At 43.5% G+C, this 13,672-nt stretch overlaps 1 protein-coding gene and 1 long non-coding RNA gene across 3 annotated transcripts in view; one reads left to right on the top strand and one right to left on the bottom strand.

The window, feature by feature from the left end:
- Positions 1 to 288: 288 nt before the first annotated feature.
- Positions 289 to 3,249, bottom strand: LOC128344492 (uncharacterized). The gene is made up of 2 exons (XR_008315883.1): positions 2,874 to 3,249; positions 289 to 1,790 (listed from the first exon to the last, which is right to left on the bottom strand). It is a non-coding gene; the product is annotated as an uncharacterized LOC128344492 (long non-coding RNA).
- TAFA4 (TAFA chemokine like family member 4) overlaps positions 3,114 to 13,672 on the top strand; it is a 230,744-nt gene continuing 220,185 nt past the window's right edge. The window contains exon 1 of one of the 2 annotated variants that reach the window (XM_053294683.1): positions 3,114 to 3,761. Coding sequence is in view for 1 of the 2 variants with exons in the window: in XM_053294682.1 (XP_053150657.1) it covers positions 6,171 to 6,197 (27 nt within the window). In the remaining variant the exon portion in view is untranslated. Of the gene's footprint in view, positions 3,762 to 5,768; positions 6,198 to 13,672 lie in introns of those variants that run through there. The other variant, XM_053294682.1, reaches the window with a different exon arrangement.

Genomic DNA, 13,672 nt, shown 5'->3' with positions numbered 1-13,672 from the left:
CGAGGGATAAGGTAGTAAATAATGTTATTAACAAGAGAGTTCCTTTTCCCCAAAGAACTCACAGCTTTAAAAGAAACAAAAGGCATCAGTAGCAGACACTAGAGGCTTCTTATTTCTGCAAAGTATCCTGTTCTGTGTTGATTATACTGCTCCTGGGGGAACTGGCAAACACCCCCTGACTACTTTTGGGTTTGTGTGGGGAACCAGCAAAACTAAAGCGAGCAGTTCCTTGTTGAATTAATTTATCCAAAGCTTCAGTTGTGGAAGTGACTGACAGAGAGCTGAAAGTTCAAAAATAGAATCAGGTTTATTTTAGGGTCTTGGGGTACAGGAAATGAAATATGATTAATAATCAATATAACACTTAACTAGCAAAAATAACATAACAAACAAACAGGACTAAGTTGAGGTTTATGAAGAGGTGTTTTAGCTTGAGATCTGTATTAAGTCCACTCAAGGCTGACCAGAGAAATGGTATTAGAGGACAGCTTTGGATTGGGGTGGGGGAAGAAAGGAGGGGAGCAGGAGGTTTTGGAGCAGAGACAGTGATACCAAAGTCCATCCGGTGCAGTATGTGGACCCTTGTAGTTTGACCGATGTTAAAGGACCTCTCTCTCCTTCAGGGCAGGTAGGAAGGCAAAAGGCAGGAATAGGGATGCAAGTACCAAACGAGAATCTGGGTGCTGGAAAGAATCGAAAGGGAGTCTGATCTCAGAAGACCAGTATCTCGCTGCAGCCAAGCCTGGCAATAGGGCTGACTGGGAGGCAACAAATGGGACAGGAACAAAGCAAAGCAAGATAATATAGCTAATGCCCAAACACAATTGGTTAATCCAAAGGAGAGACACACTGATTGATTGTGTCTTGACTAGAAATAGACAGCATCTTGCCCTGAGGTGGCATGCTGGCCACACCTTTCTGTTGACAAAGGCAACAATAGGGATAGACAAAGGAGTACATCCTTGTCCTGTTCAACTTTGCTGGGTGTGCTTCTACTAGCACAATGAGGTGAATAGGTTAAGGAACCTGTGTAGGGTGGAATGAAATGGGCACATCAGAGCTTATCTTGTGTATTCAGGAGACCTTGGGAGTGCCTAGGAATGTTTCAACAACCTTGCTTCCCGTGACCCAAGCCAGCTACTAGCATTTTGTTAGAGAAAGAGATGAGCTTGTTACCTCTTATCTATCTCTTTCTGGGGGAAGGTGATAGGATTGAACTGATCCGATGTGTCAACATAGGGGGTGAGTATTTGGCTAGTTCTGTAGAAGAATAGCACTTAATTAACTCATGTCTACTCTTGCTTCCCCACCTGAAAGGCAATCAGAGAAGCGATCACAGGGATTGTCCTCCTGCAGTCATGGGTTAAATTGGACCTAGAGCCACGTACCAGGTGACTACGTGCCATGAGTTAGCTCATGCAAACCAAATGGTGAGCCCACAATCCCATAAATTCTGAAAAGGCAAAAGTGGAAACTACAAGCCTGTAGCTCCGAAACAGGTGTAAGGGTGCTGCTGGGAGCCCCCAAACAAGCTATCTCGGTAACATCTGTTCTTGCAACAGGCCCAGAGTCCTGCTTTCTTTCCCCATAAAAACAGTGAATGACAAGTGGTCTCCCTTCTTAGTACCAGCTACTAAGCAGTTTGCAGCAGCTCAGGATTCATCTACACATTTGTGTCAAAGCAGGGTGGGAGGAAAGTAGATCAGCCACCATTGTGCACATGGCTCCAGCACCTGACTTCAATTGGTGGATGTTGGGCTTCTGATAAAAACAAAGTAGATCCTGCAAACCTGTGTTAAATAACAAATGACAGTTGTTCAGTGCTATGCTGCTTTTTGGCCTGTCCTTGCCAACTGTGGCTCTGGCAGCCTGCACTTATGAGCAGCCAGCCCCCCAAATGCCCACCAGCCACGAATCACACCCCACTTGAAGCTCTGTAAACTTCCTATTTCTTCTGCCAGCAACTAGCAAGCAACAGAACATGGTTGTGTTGCCTTGGCCAGCCACAAACTGTGCAGGTTTGAGTCCTATTTGGGTATGATGTACATGCACACAGGTTTCTGTACATGTTTTTGTGTGAATCACTGTTCATGCATTCATTTTAAAATGAATGCATTTTAAAATGAATTCCAACTGGATGTAGGCCTCCTCAAATTCAAGGTGCAGACAGGGAGTCTACTGTTGTACATGCCTTGAACATAATATGTGAGCTACAGGCATACACTGTACTTAGATTGTATGTCCATGGAACATCATACGTGAATAGATTTTAGCATGGAAATTTGCTTTTTGCTACCAAACTGTTTAACAGAAGCACTGGAAATGTAGCATTAATGGAGAAATTATTGTTGATCATGCAACCAGTGGCCACTGCAATATAAGAACACATCCACAATAGAGGGAACAGTAACTAAAAGAATATTTAAAATCAAAATAATACAATATGTTGCAATTATCCATAGACAATCCATCAGAGATCAATTACATTCATATTCAGTTACCCTTTGAAAACTCTCTAAAAGATTTGAAAACTTTGCAGAAAGATTACTCTGGGGCAGCAATTGCAAGCATGCATATGCAAGAATAAGTTCTCTAGAATGCAGAGTCCTCTAGAACTTACATTCAGGTAAAGCAAAGCAATATACAGAGGATCAGGTTGTGCGTGTATTTAAGACGAGGATGCAATACTAAACACATTGACAAAGTTCTTTTGAGATCAATGTGACTTCCTTCCCTCCAAGTCAATATGTTTGAACAGGTCTTTAAATTAAATTGGAATTCTAAGCCAAGGACACAGACTTGGAAGCAGCCTCCAGATCACGGAGGGAGAATTAACAGGCTCTCACACACAGCATTCTACGGTCCCTCCTCACCTGCCAGATCATTGAAGAGGTGTGTGATATGGGACAGTCCAATGCTTATATGGGGGTGCACCGGCATATCTAATTGACATTTTCTGTTCAGGCTGCTCAGGCATCTCTGTGTCCAATAAGGAACTGGAAAGTAGGACTGAAGAACAGGAAGCTAGCAACCAACTTCAGCCTCGTCCTAGGCAGACTGGCTACATCACCGCCCCCATTTCCAAGTTCCATCCCACTTGCCTTCCTCTGACCGCCACGTGCAGGTCTTCAGGGGAGGAGCCGAAGCAGCCCTCGGTGGAGGCGGCAAAGTAACGTGCCCGGAGAGGGGGAGGGCGGACCCAATACTCTGCTGTCCAATCAGTGCTGGACCGCCCCGGAGCCCTTCGGGAGTAGCGGTTGGGAGAGCTGATGAGCTTGTCTTTAGTTTTCCAAAGCTGAGCGGGGATCTCCTCGGCTTCTGCCGAGCTGGGAGAGGAAGCGTCGTCCCGCGATTGCTGCAGATTCCATCTTGCTGCTGCCGCCGCTACTTTAGAACTTTCTGCTCGTCAGCTCCGGTGATCGACCTGGTCCTTTCCTTGCCTGTCCTACGCCCTGAGCTTTCCTCCCGCGGCTTTGCCTGGTGTCATCTCATTCCGCGCTCCTGAGCCGTTGCTGCTGCTTCGCCTGCTTTGGATCCCGCTCTCCGGGGCACCCCACTCCCTTCGTACGGTACAGGTGGCTGTTTCTCGGCCGCATGAAGGGAAGCGGGCGCTTCGTTGTCCCCGCCTCCGGTAGGCAATTTCACCGCTGAAATAAAGGCAGAGAGGAGAGGAAGAGTGATGTGAATTGGGCGATCGAGTCCCTTCGCTTCCCTCCAGCGGAGCTACTAGATAATCCCGGCGCTTCCTCGCCGCGCCACAGGTAAGGTTTGCTACTGAGCTCTGGTGGGGACCCACGCCAGCCTCTTCTCTTCCCAAGAGTGAGCGATCCATGCAACCTGCTGCGTATTGAATTGATGGCGGAATAATGGGCGATCGTTGGTTGTAAGCTCTAGCGAAGCAGGGCAGCAGCTTTGGAGATGCGTTCCTGTGTGGATCGTCCTCTAGCCCGCATACTCGGGAGTCAAGCTCCGAATGATGGGAATCAATTTTACTTTGCTGATACGCTTAGTCTGCAATCCTAAACACACTTACTAAGGAGTAAGCCTCATTAAATGCAGTAGGGCTGATTTCCATGTAAATGTATTCACAGGATTGCGCTGATATACACTAGCTCCCCGTGCACGCACTCGAGGTGGTTTTCCCGGGCCTTCAATCTATTCTTATGGGTAAAGCCAAGGCTAATGACTTGTGAATGAGGGGCCCGGCGGTGGTGATGGCCATTTCGAAAGAATCAATCCGAAATTACACTCGTGTGATGCTCTCTCTGAGAAAGCGGGTGCGCTTGCTTGCTTCTGGTGAACTTTAGTGGCTTCTTCTTCACCTAGTGGGAACTCTCAACCTTGCAAAGGGACTGGCGATCCCTTCGCGGAAGGAGAGAACAGAACTTCGGCTAAGAGCATCGAGTAGCAAGAAACTCGCAAGGAGAGTGACCGTGTGTGCTTCTGCCTGTCAGGTGGAGCGTTGTGGCTCTGAAATAAATGTTTCTCTCTTCCTCCCAGTCTCAGAGGCTTGAAACAAATATGCTTAGCTGAGGTGAGCTGCGATAGCTTGGTTTGTGGTTAGTTGAGTCAGTTGCGGTACTTTGGGTTTTGTTTTGATGCGGTGGGGGGGGGGGTGAAGGAGCGGAGGTGTATACAGTCTTGGCCGAGTCTCTTTGCACGTTAACTCAGAAGTAAACTCCGCGGAGACTCGAAGTAAATCCCAGTGAGCAGTTCTTCCCCAAGACGTGTGTGCAGCCTTGGTGACTTGGAATGGTTTGGCGTCTTGGCAGGCGGCGTCGAAGTCTCTTAGGCGCCTCGCGTGATCGTCCGGAGCTAGAGATCGGAGGCCGAATGTCTGCCGCTGCGGGCGGATGCCTTGGAGTGGTATTGGACAGCAGAAACTGGCAGGCGGAAGGAGCTGCCGCTGGAGGAGGAAGCGGTGCGCTTGGAAGTACAGCGCTCTAGGGGGAAACCTGCCTGGCCATCGGACGGGCACGGGCACCAGGGAGGCCAGCAGACCGTGGCTGCCCGGCTTAGCGAGCCTGGCCCTGGAGCCATGTGGTGGCCTGGCCGTGCTGCTACCACCAGCATTTCCCCCGCTGCAGATGCAGGGTTAAACCGGAGCCTGCCAGCAGGGCGCAGCCCCGAAGCCTGTTTCGAACGCTCCGGCGAAGTCCTGGCATAGGTGAATTATCAAGAAAGAAAAGAGTACGCTCCGAGCATGTGCAGAGTGCGGCTTGTCAGACAGGGCCAGCTCAGACGCATCAGGAATTGGGCTGCGATTCCAGACCGCACAGGGCGACTCTTCGAGGGAGGGCTTGCTTGAGTCCCCTTTCTTCTCTCGGAGAAAGGACTAGGAGAAGCTGCTGCACGTTACCTTAAGCCGTCATTGGCCCTTGCTTGCTTGATAGGTTTTTGTTTCCTAAATTGAGGGGATCAGGATTGGGATCGTGCATGGGGAGAGAGCGGCTTTAACCTTCTGCCCACCTGCGGTCCCGATCCGGATCTCCGCCCGCTGTTTCCCGGGGAGGGAAGCTATCATTGGCGCCTATATAGGAAGCGGCAGAAACCCAGCGCAAGGGCGACTGCTAACGCCTAGCTGGGTCCACGGTTGCTAAAGGAGAGCGGGGTGGGTCTGTGTAGGCGAGACGTCGACGGCAGGCATTGACCTCCTCCTCCTCTCTCTCCCCCCACCCCCGTTCTCCTTGAGGCCTCAGTGTAAATAATTCCTTCCCTGGCAAGTTCATCGATAACGAGTGAAAACCTAGAGGCAGTGAGGATGGGCAGTCGGGAGGGAGAGAGATGGATGGCCGGATGATCCGTATCTTGTTGGCTGAGATCTGGGTGGGCGCCAAGGAACCGAGTGGGCTCTTCCCTTCCCATCTGCTGTCTCGTCGTTGCTCTGCGGTGTGCACCGCGGGGTGTAGCGTGGGAGGAGTGAGGAGGCGCGTCGCGCGGCGAAGAAACTCCGGAAAGGCGAAATCGAAACTTTGGATCCTCCTCCTAGCATCAGAGCAAGAAATGGGACTTCACCGCGCGGCTGGGTAGCGGGCGGGCGCTTATTGCTCCCTGAGCAGCAGATCGCTCCTAGTTGATCGCAGCAGATCTCTGGGTATTCAGTCAGTTTCTCTCAGGGGGCAGACTAGCACTGCGCTGAAGAGGCAGGTCGTTTTAGAAATGCACCGGTCATGTCCGCGCTGGGATGTTTGCTTCCTGTGTGTAGGATTCCCACTCCTTTGCAATCCTTTTACTTCATATACATTGCATATTTATTTATTTATTTATTTACACAGTCAGACAGGTGTTATTGACTGGTTTGTTTTATCCAGACATCAAGTCCTTTCCAAGGACCTGGGATGGCTGAATTTTATTTTCAGTGTTGTTGCTGTTATTATAGATATTGTTGCAGAATATAGGCTGTTCCCAGTAAAGTTGCTTTTTGTAATTGGCTGGTGGTGATTTCTGTGGCCCCTATGGTGTTGAGCTGCTCTTCAGGTTGTTTTGGAATTGCACCTAGGGCACCAATTACCACTGGGATTATTTTGGTCTTTTTCTGCATTATTATTATTATTATTATTTAAAAGAATACAATAATAATAAAACCCAACTCCTTCATAAATAATTTAATAATACATTCATCCTAACTTTTTGGTGTACGCGCCTGTAATAGGGCTTTTACAAGAAAGCTGTGGAAGTCATGGTTTGTTTGTTTTTAGAAGAAATGGACAAATACCATTTTGTGTTGCTGTGATTACAAAACTGGGAACAGCCCTACAAAAAAGAAAAAAAAATTGTCAGGACTAACCCCTGCTTGTTGTGATAGGAACTATTGCTAGTGTCCACACACCACTTAACTCCATTTACTACTTGGTCTTGGAAATACCAAGATTGGTATTCTAAGACTGTAGAAACCTACAATCTTATGTACACTTACTTAGGAGTATGGTCAGTTTAAACACAGTAAGAATTCCAAGTAAATGGGAGTTGAAGCATGTGTGAAAGAAAGAAAGAAAGACTACTACTGTGGGTTGTAGCAGTAGGAAAACACAAGCAAAGCTATGAATAAATCTCACGTCCTAATATTTATATTGTCAACAGTTCTGATAGTACAACTCCAGTGTTGATGTCAACTCCAATGTAGTTTAACTAAGTGGTGTTGTTTGTCTAACAGTGAGTGAAAGTGTCTGTGGTTAGGAAAGCATTTGCTGACCTTTGTGCTTGTTTGGGATCTCCATAGTTTTGAGGTAGCCAGCTGAGATATGACTCCCCCACCCCTTTCTGATTCCACATGCTGTAAAAATAAATAACTCATGACAGTGTATTCCCAGTATGCTGCTCAATGTATTCCAAGGTGCGTGCTCAGTAATTGCATGCAAACCTTTGCACAGATGTGTTTTCAAATTGCTTTGACATACATTTTCTCTGGCACATGTGATATTTGCATAGCTGGCATTTTTTCCCAGAGTTTTGGAATCAAAACATATTTGAAGGGAAGCACCCTAATTTATTTTAAAGAACAATATAATATTTTACTGAAATGTCATGTATATAGTCAATGAATACAGACCTGTGAAATTATATAATGTTTTAAACATCAGATTATTTTGTAAATGCAACATTCGTCCCAGGAAAAATGTGAGTCTACTGAGGTAGCATATTTATGATGATAATTATCAGACTAATTATGGACAATAAAGACGTGTCTGTTCCAAAGTGATCATCTGGTTGTTTACAGTCTGACTTCTCTTTGTGTGAAGAGTTATTCTTATGTTGTGGGAATTCATAGTTTTAAATATATACTTTCAAAATAATACTTAGCTATCTTTGTCATTTTTTCTTAGGTTTGTTGTACCTTGCCATGTAAACGTCCTAAGCCATTTTGGAAAGGATCTAGTTTATAGATATCCGACTACACAGAGAAGTAACACACACTATTACCATGTTACAGAAACAGGAATCATACAAGAGTGGTGTTTGTTTTTTATATGCAGTTGCTAAACATCAAGATTCTTTGGAATGTTTGTTTTCTGCAACAATTGTTTTTCATAATAGGAAACCCTGAAAAGAGGATGTTTTTTAGCAACATTGAAAATAATAAATTTGGGGGAAAAAGAACCCAAAACAGTTATGCCACACTAGCCTTTCTATTTCAACAAGTTGCCTGAGTACCTCACTTCTGCTACTTTAAATAATGCTAATGGACATGCTTCTGCTTTACAGCTGTTGAGGGAAATTTACTGATATTTAAATTTATTGATATTGCTGGATATAAAGCATGTGCCTAACATCATCATCATCAACCGATCAGGTGTTTTAGATGCATACTGACCAAACCAATTTGGTGGTTTTATTGTACTCCCCATGATTAAGACAAATTTAGACCGATTGATTCTTAAACATTTTCAGAATTCCATTCCTGCTGTACAGGCTTTTTTTTAATTCCAGAAGCTGAAGAAAACTGCATTAACTAGCACCTGAATCAGACTTACATGGAAGTAAGCAAATGCCTACTTAAAAAAAAAAAAAGCTTAGTGTTATAATTCTAATTTCCAGGTAGATCAAAGATTCCATTGCTTAGTTAAGTGAAACATTTCCTGCTTACATTTTAATTTTCCTTTAATTATAGCAGTTAGTAAAGTGGAGAATGTTAAATAAAACTATCTTCAGTTATCTACCTTACATGATTCAAGAATCCTATCTAATTCCATTTATCCATACATTCTGTTTTGGAGATAATTAAATTGTACCTGTGCTGTCTGATTCTGCTGTCTGATCTGACCTATATAGTCCAACAGTGATATTTATTGTAGCTCCACTAATGCAAGTTTAAAGGTTATTCATCAGTTGAAGGATTGCAATATACTTTAGCCTGTTTATGTATTACACTTTATTTTCACCACTTTTCTTCCAGTTTCTTAGTAGAACCACTGCGTTCTTGTCTTTTAAAGTGCTGCTGTAGCATTCTACCCAGTGTGGATAGTGGAGTGAACAGGAGAGCAGGTTCACAATGGATGGAGTAGTAAAGAAGTGGTGTCAAATATCAGATCCCCAATAATGTCCTTGGCCTGGGGCAAGTTTCTGTCCTCAAGTCCCACCGTAAAATGAAGAGTAGGACCTCTGTCACCACACTGCCAGAGAGATGAATTAGATGATTTAGGACTGTGAAGCGATTTCTGTAGTATGGAATCATAGAGCAGGAGGGGTCTTGTAGATCAGCTCCCTGCTCCATGCCAGAAATCCAGAGTCATGGCATCTTCAAAGGATGGCTGTCCAGTCCCTGCCTGAAGATCTCTAGTGAGGGAAAGCTTACCACCCCACAAGGTAATTATTTTGTCCAACTGCTTACTCTTAAGAAGCTTATCCAAATGTTCAGTTGAAATCTGCCCTCCTATAACTTAAGCCCATTAGACTCCAGATCTGGAGCAACTGAGAAGAAGTCCTTGCCTTCCTCTGTCTGGCAGCCCTTCAACTATCTGAAGAGTGTCCTCCGCTCAGTTTCTTCTTCCCAGGCTAAATGGACTCCTTCAACCATTCCTCATAGGGCTTATTTTCCAGACCCTTGGCCATCTTGATTGCCCTCTTCTGAACCTGTTCCAATTTATCAATATCCTTCTTAAAGTATAGCACCCAGAACTGCTAACTGAGCAAAGAGGCACCTTTTAAAAGTCGTGGTTCTCTTTATTTAGTAATAGGAGAGCAACTGGCCCTATCCATCCGCAGCACATAATCCCTTCAGTGGCTGTTGCTGGTGTCTATCGTGTGTGTTTGTGTGGTGTTTTTTTTTTAAAAAAATAAATATTGTGAGCCCTTTGGAGACAGGGAGCCATTTAAAAAAATATTTATGTATATCTTTGTAAACTGCTTTGGGAACTTTTGTTGAAAAGTGGTATATCATATTCATATTCATAACTGGACAATTCTCTAGATGAGGTCTGACTTGTGCAGAGTAAAAAATAGATATACATATAAAAACCTCATGCAATAAATAGACAGTTTTCACAATGGAGGGAAGTAGGAAATGGGGTCTCTCAGGGATCTGTACTGGGACCGGTGCTTTTTAACTTATTCATAAAAGAGCTAGAAGTTGGGGTAACCAGCGAAGTGGCCAAATTTGCAGATGCCAGTAAACCATTTAGGGTAGTGAAATCCAAAAGAGATTGTGAGGAGCTCCAAAAGGATCTCTCCAAACTGGGTGAGTGGGTGACAAAATGACAAATGTGGTTCACTGTAAGCAAGTATAAAGTGATGCATATTGGGGCAACCCACCCTACCCCCCCGCCCTGCACTTCACATATACACTGATGGGATCTGAGCTGTCATTGACTGACCAGGAGAGAGATCTTGGGGTCATGGTGGTCGGCTCGTTGAAAGTGTTGAGTCAGTGTGCGGCAGCTGTGAAAAAGGCCAATTCCATGCTAGGGATCATTAGGAAGGGGATCGAGAATAAAACTGCTAATATTAGAATGCCCTTATACAAATCTATGGTGTTGCCACATTTGGAGTACTGCATACAGTTATGGTCACCGTATCTTAAGAAGGACATTGTAGAAATGGAAAAGGTGAAGAAGAGGTGAACCAAGATGATCTGGGGCCTGGAGCACCGGGCTTCCTTATGAGGCCAGGCTACAGCATCTGGGGCTTTTTAGTGTAGAAAAGAGGCAACTACTGGGGGACATGATGGAGGTGTAAACATTATGCATGGAGTAAAGAGTGGATGGGGGAAATCTCTCACAACACTAGAACCAGGGGTTATCCCATGAAACTGAAGGCCAGGATATTTAGGGCCGACAAAAGGAAATACTAATTAGGAAGGAACCAAAACAAATCTAATTGGGACCTCTAAATGGGCTCCAAAATGAAAGGGAGAAGCCCATTTAATCCTGAAATGAAAAAAGAAAGTGATGAAAATGAACAGTGGTCACAAACAAGCAAACAGTGTGCATACTCCTTATGTAAATGGATTACCCTTGTTTCCAAATTGATTTTAGCTTTTATAATGTAACAGTACATTTGCTCAAATGTACTAGTAGTTTTTGATGCCTGATTCAGCTCCAGCTTGAGTCCATAGAAACAACAATACTAATAATTTAGCAGGTGGCAAGGTTCAGCCTTAGATAGTCACAGATCACTCAACACTGAAGTGATACATATTTTATTTCTGCAATGTTTTGCCTTCATGCTTTGTAGTGTTTTTATAAAAAGACTTGAGCATTCAGTTCATCAATAGGATCTTTTTAGTTTTAGAATTGCTTAACATTATTTAATGATGTATTTTCCTGCATGTCTTGTATCACTGGTAATTTGCATATATAGGTGTTTATTGAATTAAAATGGTGCTATTGGATTGCCTGAGAGTTTGTGTATGTGGGTGTAATTGGCTTTGAGTTGACAATAAAATGAGACACAGTACATGTAATTAATTACCTTGAATTAGAAAGCTGTAAACAACTTGTTATTAGATTAGGGAATATTCAAATTAGGTGAATGTCACCATCTTTTTGTTTACTAGTCACATTTTTTTACCAGTTACATGGGCTATTGCTGAGAAAGGAAACACCAGGAGGATTTAAAATATTTTTTACATGTTTGAAATGAATTTTAATTGCTGCATGAATTTTGGCATTTAGATCGTGCCCTACCAGATTTATTCATCTAATCTTGTTGCTTATTATATTTGAGAAAAACTGAAGGCTGATTCACAAATGTCTCTGAGGTGGTATAGGCCTCATGAAGAGAGTATACTAGCTCAGTTATACTTAGTGAGTGTTTGTCTGGAATCATCCCTCCCCTGCAGTAAGAACCTTGGAACTTGACTACCCCTAATGTGGTTATAGACAGACACTTTTCCATGTGATTAAAGTTGGTACATTTCAAATAATGAATGGAATCTCCTCAAAAGATGTGGTACATGTATGACCTTGCTGTTGTTGTTTCTGAAAGGCACTGATTATTGGACTGGAATCTAAGGCCAGAAAGGGCACATTATCAAGTATTGTGGATAAGACTGTTGCATTTGGATGTGCAAGGCTTCCATATATGTCCTGGTACATAAATGGATGGGCTGACATCTATGATTATTCTTCAGTTCCCTATCTGTAAAATGGGATTTTTCATAACCAGGGCTAAGGCAAAGGTGAATGAGATAAGGATTGTAAAGAACTTTGTGTATCAACAGTGCTATATAAATATTAATAGTACTGTATAAATGATAATGAAGCAAAGAGTGCAATCTTTCTGATACTCCAAGCTTGTAGAATAAGAAGATACCAGGGAGGACCTTGCTTAGCTAAGGGGACAAGTCATGCTTGCTACCACAATACCAGCTCTCCTCTCCAATGGCTAGCGCTTAATAACCTCTTAAATGGCTAGCCCTTCTAAAAGGTACTATCAAAAGCCCTTAGATGGCAAAAGGCTCTATAAATGTGAACGTTAATTAACATGCGATATATAACGAGGATCTATTGCATGGATATAAAAGCACCATGTCATCCCACATACATTACCATGTCCACCACATATTCTAACATCTAGGAACTGAGAGCAGGAAGAGTATTATCAGGTCCTATGTTGCCAGCTATTGACTTAGGTGACAAACAATATTTAGATACTTGCATTTGTTACTTAATTCAGTCCTGTCAAATTATGCCGCCTCTTTTTCTCTTGTCCAGTTCTGGTTTCACAAAGGTCTTGGTAGAGAAAACCCCCACATTAAAAGTGTCTTAGCCTGAGCACGGCTCGTCATGCTCTGGCAACCTCCAGATGACGCTCTTCTAATGGGTTGTTTGTGGGGCTCGCTATGTTTGGAAATTGCATTTAGTACAGTATGACTGGTAAGTTGCAAACTGGGGACCACATACTGGGAACACATCTTGCCACAACTTTACTGGCTCCGGATCTATTTCCGAGCACAATTCCAAGTGCTGGTGTTCTCCAAAGCCCTACACAGCTTGTGGTCCAGGCATCTAAAGAAACACCTGTTCTTCCCACACCCGTCTGTCCAAACAACTGTCCAAACACAGTCATCCTCAGAGGTGCTGCTTCTCTCTGTGGCAGGGTAGATGGCAACAGGGGAGAGGGCCTTTTCAGTTTTGGCACCTCTTCCCATGGAGGCTTTCCTGGGATGTACATTGCTGCCCATAAGATGACATTTTAAATTTCCTAGGCAATCTGTTTTCTTCCTATAATATCAAGAAAGAGAATGTGTGTAACCATACTTATAGGAAAGCAAGTCCTTTTCTAGCTCCAATTATCAAATTATAAATTGTATAAAATTGTAGAGATTGCTAGTGGCATTGTTGAACTGAGTGGCAATGGTATATAGTACTGCCTTTATAGAATGAAATATTTGTTTTGTGCTAGAATAATTTGTAATGAAAAACATATTTTCTTTACATATGCTAATATGTAATGTGCTAGTATTGTGCTAATATTGTGCAACTTCTCTTATATAATTTATCTTATGTATTGTGGCATTTTGTTTTTCTTGCATCAAACACGGGGTTGTAGGGATGACCTACAAGGTCATCTCCAACTTTATGATTCTGTGGTAGTTTACAAAGCACAATCAAAAACCACCACCACCAGGCATTTCTAATCTAAAAGGTTTAGAGTTTCTGGCCATGTTCACTGAATGGTATCTTCAATTTGACAAACTTTTAATGTTTTTTTAACCTCAGTTCTGTACTTTTCA

The sequence above is a fragment of the Hemicordylus capensis genome, chromosome 2, assembly GCF_027244095.1.
Source record: "Hemicordylus capensis ecotype Gifberg chromosome 2, rHemCap1.1.pri, whole genome shotgun sequence".
Lineage (NCBI taxonomy): Eukaryota > Metazoa > Chordata > Lepidosauria > Squamata > Cordylidae > Hemicordylus > Hemicordylus capensis.
Note: the sequence above shows the minus strand (reverse complement) of the source record. Positions and strands in the feature narration are given on the sequence as shown.